Genomic DNA, 7,865 nt, shown 5'->3' on the forward strand with positions numbered 1-7,865 from the left:
AGGACCAACAACTGTCCCAAGTTTGGAAGAAATTGGTGCAGCGGTTACCAAGATATACACATGTAACCATAAGTAGGCGTGGCTACGCCCATTTGCCAAAATTTTTTAATATTCTTATTTTTCGTCTAAAACTCATTGTAAATGTCAATTTTGAGTGAATTATCTTCAGTAGTTACTAAAATATAGCACTTTTCGTATTTCTGAAAATTACCGTTATATGGGAGGTAGGCGTGGTTATTGTCCGATTTCGCCCATTTTCAATACCATCCGTCCTATGCCCAAAATAAGTCCACGTACCAAGTTTCGTTAAGATATCTCAATTTTTACTCGAGTTATCGTGTGCACAGACGGACGGACGGACGGACGGACGGACGGACGGACAGACAGTCACCGCTTAATCGATTTCTCTTTTCATTCTGATCATTTATGTATACTTTTGTCTATATTTATCTCGATTCGTTTTGCCTGTTACAAACAACCGTTATGTGAACAAAGTTATAATACCCTTGTGCACAAGTGCGCTCGGGTATAAAAATTTACAGGTATGTAATGACGCACTATGATTGTTCGCAAAAAAATTAAATCAACGCAATTTTTTATCAATAGAAATTGTTGAATCAAAAAAAAAAACTCAAAAGTCTGGCGACAAAAAAAAACAACGGGAAGCACATAGTGAGCTATACTCAAGTATTATTTGCTTTAAAACTCGATACCTTAAATTGTTCTAAAAATTCAGAGTAAAAAATTCGAAATTTGGACGAAAATTTTTTGAATTTTTCTAAATGTTGTATGTATATAGTTTTAATCCTTAATTTTTATGGATTTAGTTAAAGCAACAAAAACAAATTGTTCTTGGAAAAGATTGCGAATAATAAAAAAATCACCAAGTGCCTTTTTAAGTCACTGTATTTGTCTATAACAACTTGAGTTGAAGTTTTTCAAATTATGAAGTTTCATTGTTGCCTTTAGTTTCAAGACTCAAATACCGTATAATTAGTTAAATAAAAAGTTCCTTTAAAACAATTTTAATTCTTATTGAAATAACTAAAAATATAAAAAATATCGCTTTAATTAAAGTAAATAAAAAAATAACAAAACTAGTTTTTATTTAAATAACTTTAAAAAATTTATTGGTAGATATTTTCCAGATTTGGTAGATTTTTCTCAAGTGGATGGTAAATTTTTTTTTTCGTCAGTGGCAACCCTGGTTGTAACGCTGCGTGGCGTCTGCTGGTAGCAGAGAAAGCTCATCGCTCGCTGCCAATTGTTGCCATTGTTTGTGCATCGAGGCGCATTTATGTTCAACATTACCACAAAAAGCAAACCATCAATGACAACTAGTTGAGCCTCTGCGGCGTCAGATGTCGAGTAAACTGAAAGGCAATTCGTAGCAGAGCACAAAATAGGATGCAAACTGTGTGAGGGTGAGGGTGTGTATAATGGAGTAATTTCAAATGTATTGGAAATGCTTGTGGCGGTAGGTAATTTTTTACTCAAACGCCGAGAGCAACGATATGCATACGTACGTACATACATACATAACTATGGCAATGAGTACTCTGACTTTGACTTTGAATCAGGCGCTACAAAAGGATTCACAACAAAGTGCTAACTAGTAGACATACCCCGCCGGCAATTTTAATGACGTCCGAGTCGGAATCAAGTTTTCTTAGCCCTCAACTGACTACGTGGCAGATTGCCTCCTGTGAGACGTATGTATCCTGACCGCCCAACAAAGAAAAAATTAAAATGAGTGTGCCCGTTCCCCGCTGCAGATGAGATATTCCCTTGAACTATTTACTAATCGTTGCATAATCCGGATTTTGCAAATTTATTTTTGGATTGTCTACAAACAAAACCTGACAAGAGATGACGGAAATCCGTTCCAAAATCAATCAGAAATAAAAGTTGTTTAACATAATAGTAAAAAATTATTCAAAGTTCAAAATGCATTTCTTGAAAATTTCAGTATTTTTACGATTAGTTGGAGCTATTGAGCCAAAAATTGTTATAAGATTTGCTTTTAAAACTTTTTAGATTTTAGATTTAAAAACTGCTTATCCTCATCTTTACCCTGATCTTAAAGTCTTTACTTTAATTTCTATTTTCTTCTTAGCCTTTATCCCTTCCTTCATCAGCATGCTCAGCTTTAATTTGATCCTTATATAAATCGTAATCTCAATCTTATGCTTAGACTGCTGCTTAACACGTGTCTTCGGCAGCAAAAACTTCCATTGTATTCGCCATGTTGTTTACTCAATTCACCACTGTCGCCGAAGTAGTTTCACTTCAAAAAATATTCTGCGCCGAGCGCCTCTTTATAACAGCCCTATTCCGGTTTTGCAATAGAATGACAATTGATCATCCTTCATTGTCGTGATTTTGTCATTGTCGTTGCACGTTGCTATTCCTAACAAAAAATGACAAGCGAAAAGCTTTTGTCAACTTACCATGCATGGTGAAAAGTTCATTGTTGTAGAAACAGCTGGTCAACGCTTTTATTTGCAAAAAATATGAGCAGTGAAACACCAGAAAAGTGAGTATTTGTGTGAAATAGATAAATTCGTATATTTATAACATTTATAAACATTTTAGACGTGCAAAATATGAGCGGACGACGCAGGAGCAGCTGCAATTTTATGTGCAGTTTTGTAGGGAGCATCCGTTGCTGCTCGTCTTCCACAAGCACGGCTGCGCAAATAACTAAAATTTGTGCTGCCATTGAAATTAGTTGATTTTTATATTTTTTTCACGAATTTATTAAATCGTCGCACTTTTTAAACCAACACAAACATATGTTTTTGCCTTGTCACCTGCCCAAAAGGTCATGACAATAAAAATGACAATTGGCATGATTCGAGCTTTTGAATTTTGCTGCGAATACCAAAAAGCTGCAATTGTCATTTTTATATCAATTGTCATCGCGGTGAGTTTTGTCAGTGTGGCGGAATAGGGCTGTAAATCTTAGGCAAGTAATACCAACCAATCAAAGGTAGTCTAACTGCACGCCAAATGTTTTGTTGCTACTAACAGCCGTATTCCCAAGCCAATGACAATACTCAGCACTATTCAGCCCTATTCCTACGCCAATGACAAAACTCAATGACTAAATATTGTCTTTACTACAGTGCCAAATACTACGCCGCAAATATATTTTAAGCGTTCTAATGGTGACAACTACTGCGCCTAAAACTATGGAGCGCATAAAGTTAAGTTTCTATAGCCTAGTTTTAGGCGCAGTTGATATGACAATAGTCAATAGATGAATTTTGTCGTTGGTGTGGGAATAGGGTTTTAATACTCTGAAATCTTAAATATGATTTATTCTCAAGTAGTGATTTATTCGCAAGCAGTTTCTGCGCATCTCAGAAACGTTGTAAGACGCCGAGTGATCTCCCATGGGCTGCCGAGGATAAGTGACATAACTAAACTCTTGCTGGCAGGGGCATTTATTTTTTTAAACTTAGCTTTTCAAATTTTTAAAACAATAACATTAGTTTAGTTTTGCAATCATTGGATATACATACATATATGTAAATTTATAAATATCACGAATATTGAATAGATCTTTAATTCTATGTTTACATATTATAGTTTACTCGTATTTAAATAAATTGGTTTTCTTTAAACCTTTTATTTAGTTTTGGTTTTGCTAGGTCGACTGGGTGGTTCTTTTGGATCCATCCAATGCCAATTTTTCCAGAATATACATTTCTGTTCCTCCTCAGAGTAAAGTTTGTTCGGTTCGCAGCGCACAGCTTTGGCTGGCTCTCCTTGCAAGCCGCATTGCCAATATGAGGTGGGATCTTCGAAATTTCGAAATCGTTGATTAACTTCAGCCGAAGTTTTGCAGCCTGGTTCACCGTTATCCTCAATGCGCACCATTTTCTATGGGTTCAGCTGAAAAAAATTAGTAAGAGGAAATATGTTTATTGAAAAAAATAGGAGTAGAATAATTGAAGTTTGTAAAAGTTTTTTGTGTTTTATAAAAAAAATGGGGCCAAAAAAAATCTTAGTTTTTTACTATCTTTAGAGAGGAGCTGCAAATTCCATTCCACAAATGCGATAAAAAGAGGCAGAATGCCGATAATGTAAATATGGTAAATACCTTTTAGCAATTTTGGCTACTTCTCTTTGTTTAAAAAATATTTATTATTTTTTTTATGAAAATATAGCTAGCTTTAAAAAAAAACATGTAAATCAAAATTTAAAACTTTGTAATCAAAATTTTAAACCTTTTGATCAAATTTTTAGAATTTGTATGCAATTTTTTAGGCCATAAAGTTTAGTATAATAAGGTGCAAGTTTGAGGTAGCTAGGGTTTTCCGTTGATTTTTGACAATTTTTTCGCACATTTTCTTCTAAGTAAAGCATATGTGTGAATACTTTAAACAATTTTATGCACAGAAAGCTAAGGAAAAGTGAAATCATAAAAGCCGTAATCCACTAAAACATACCAGAGTTACAAGCTACCTTATATTTAGGTGTAAATATTCCGGCAGCACAAAAATAGTATTCGCTTTTTTATTTTTTATTTTATTTTTTTTTTTAAGAAAGTATATGTTCCTTCATTGCTATACCTATGTAGGTACATCCTTTAAAAATACAAAATAAACAAGCAATAAATGTTGTTTGCAGTAGAAAAGCCGCTGATAGTATAAGCTGCTTCTGCACATTGCAAATAAACATACAAGTAAAATGTACTTACATTCATACATATGTACATATGTACCACCATTCAATATTACACGGTACAAAAAGCTGTAAACGGAAAATTGTATTTGCTTTAGCTGTTTATCGCCTGCGTCGCAAATCTAAAGCATCACCTGGCAGAACAACAATCACGCCGCGCCGGCTCAGCTTTATCGTTATCGATATAAACAAGCAAACAAAGGCGACAATCTTTTACGCTAAGCAAAAAGTAAATATGTATGGGGATATACATCAGGGTTGTTGCGAATATTCGCATTCGCATTCGCAACCGGTGAGCTTCCGCATTAATTTTAACATTCGCATTCGCAAAAATCAATGCGGATCTTTTTGGAATTAATCATAGGTTTGAAATTACAAAGCATTTAAAATAAAACCTGACGTCATAGAGAAAAAATAAAAACGCCACTTTAAATAAAAAAGTAGGTTTCAAATGGTGGTTTTTATTTGTTATTTATTCAAAGTCAAACATTATAGAACCAATTTTTTCGATTTCAATTTTAAATATTTTACGGCGCAGAAGGACGCGTAAACTTATTTTCGCGGTGAACTATGTTTGCGGGTGCAATAGTATGTAAATTCCCTAAAGAGATTTGGGAAATGATGCTGAATGACAGCCGTTGGCCAAGTGAAAATCTATGATTACGCGTCTTTCTTTGCCGAAGTTTTTATTTAACGCCATTTTTCGTAAATTTTTTTATGCGTCTTTTTTCGCCGTCTAAACACTGGCGCGCCTTTATTCGTGTCTAGTGACAATAACCTTGACGGACGCTGAATTAAATTTAACAAAACAAAAAAAATTGTTAAAAAAATAAGTAAAATATGTAAGTTTATAAAAATTAAATTGAATAAAGACCAAATATCAAGGACCGAACATAACACTTATTTTTTTTTAAGTCACCTTAGCCAAATATTTTTAAGTTTGAAACAAAAGTCCTTTCGTGATAATTAACAAACCGCTTATCCAAATTAAACAAAGCTGTTTAAGTCCTCTTTCTTTTGATACAAAACTTGTTTAATTTGGATAAGCGGTTTGTTCATTATCAGAAAATGACTTTTATTTCAAACTTAATAAATATTTGGCCAAGGTAACTGTTAGTTTCGGTCCCTGCAAAATATGTATCTTTCTTTTTAAAAGAATACAATCTCAAAGTAAAAGAAAATTAAATTAAAAATACAATTAAAGATTTACAAAAAAAAATAAAAATAAAAAAGTTCCTGGAAATTTTATGAAATTAATACAAAATATTGTTCTTTTTGCTATGTACATCTCCATTTGGAACACACGCTCAAATGCGTTCATACAAAGGAGCTTTTCACCATGAAGGTGGGCTAGGGGGCTTTTTTTGTAAGACTTTCATGTCAGAATAAAAAATATCTTGTCTACTATATTTAAATTGTCTTACAAATGACTTGCAGCTATCTTATCTGGGGTAAAAGTTAACAACAATTTAACGAAACTTAGTACCAACGGTGACTTTGATCCTAAATAGATAGGTACTATTTAAAATGAACGAAATCGGATGAAATCAGCATTTTGAAAAGTTTTAAAGCTGCTGATTCCACAAGGCTAGCATTCAATTGAATGCTTTTAAAAGTATTTAGACCAACGTTTGCACAACACTATGTACTCCATACCATCACTAGCTCCGACTACCAACATGCAATTTTATATTCAAATTAATTTAAAAGTAATTCAAAGTGAAAAGTAATATATAGCTAGCATAACGTTCAACCAAAACCGTGAGCGTGCTGCAAATGGGCAACTTGGATAGCCCCTCATACCATATATAAAAATATATATATGTATGTATGTAACACGCCCACACACACACACACCCAGGCTGCACATCACCTATGTATGTATTCCCTCTTATCCTTCTACTCGCTATGCACGTACATACATTAAAACCGTTAGTTGTCAAATTGTTGTTGTGACCAAAAAAACCGCTACTCAGACGACTGACTCCCATCTCCATTTCAGCTACTTTTCAGAACCGTCTTTGCAATTACTCAAGTGAGCAAACTATTTACCATGTTTCGGTATAGCTTAAGGCACTAAACCGCTATGGCGTGCACGGATTGATGGCGTTACCACGCACATACATATATATACATATGTAGTATGTGTGTACAATGTACACTGAGAGAAAAATTTGTTAATATTACCAAATTCAAACTTGAAAAGGAATCAATGTGATTTTTGGTTAATATTAACAATGCCTTGGTTGATGTTTTCAACAATGATTTGGTAATATTAACCACACTTTTGTTTACATTAACCAAATTCTCGACTGCCGATTTTTTCGTTTGAATATGCTTATGATGTGCACTTCACAGATGCTTTCTCATAATTCGAAGATACAAAACAAAAATTTTTATTTTCATTTTAACAAGATGCCTCTGACGAGATGCGAAACCGCATCATCTGAATGTTAGCAAATAACAGCAAGCATCTCTGCACGCCCAGCTACAGCCGATTTATAAATCTGCCTTCAAATGTTCAACTTGAATCAAGTTTCGTCGTCGTTTGATTTGGTTCTGCACTTAACAGAGGCTTTTTCGTAATAAAGAAAAAATAAAAACAGAAAAAAAAATATTAAAATAATATGTCACGCTGACGGCATTCACACTCTCGAACCTGCTGGAAGCCAACAAGTAACAGCAAGCACCTCTGCACGTTCAGCCACTGTCCTGCATACGAATTTGTTCTCAAATGTTCAAGTCGATACACATTTCTTACAAACGGCTCAGTAACCATAAAAAAATCAAACCATAACTTGGTTGAGAAAACCATTGGGCTTTTGGCTCAGTGTAGGTGACAATGGCAAGGGTGGCGGCAACAGCAGCATGAAAACCGACAACCACAATGACAACAAATGTTTACTGAAATGGAGCGTTGTGATAAAGCCTAAATTATGCACCCACATAAGCGAACATTTCACAGAACAGAAGCACCGTCTGCAACTCATATACATATTTACGTATGTACATACATATTCAGTACATACGTATATGTACAGTGTCGCCTTGAAGATGAAGCCTCTCTTACAACTACTTAATTCTGATATGTCGCATTCTTGCTGATGGTTCGCCATTTGTAGTACACTTAGGTTATATACATATGTGTATGTAAGTACATATGTACATGTGCA

General features: G+C 34.3%; 1 protein-coding gene and 1 long non-coding RNA gene across 2 annotated transcripts; one reads left to right on the forward strand and one right to left on the reverse strand.

The window, feature by feature from the left end:
- Positions 1–1,213: 1,213 nt before the first annotated feature.
- On the forward strand, positions 1,214–1,948 carry LOC118754859. The gene is made up of 2 exons (XR_004994950.1): positions 1,214–1,522; positions 1,581–1,948. It is a non-coding gene; the product is annotated as an uncharacterized LOC118754859 (long non-coding RNA).
- A 1,638-nt stretch (positions 1,949–3,586) lies between these two features.
- LOC118754858 lies at positions 3,587–3,885 on the reverse strand. Its single transcript, XM_036489730.1, has one exon. It carries the CDS (start codon positions 3,883–3,885, stop codon positions 3,634–3,636), a length of 252 nt encoding a protein of 83 aa, XP_036345623.1. The 3' UTR covers positions 3,587–3,633.
- Positions 3,886–7,865: the final 3,980 nt, after the last annotated feature.

Source organism: Rhagoletis pomonella, unplaced genomic scaffold, assembly GCF_013731165.1.
Source record: "Rhagoletis pomonella isolate Grant_MI unplaced genomic scaffold, Rhpom_1.0 Rhpom_scaffold_04777, whole genome shotgun sequence".
Taxonomy (NCBI): domain Eukaryota; kingdom Metazoa; phylum Arthropoda; class Insecta; order Diptera; family Tephritidae; genus Rhagoletis; species Rhagoletis pomonella.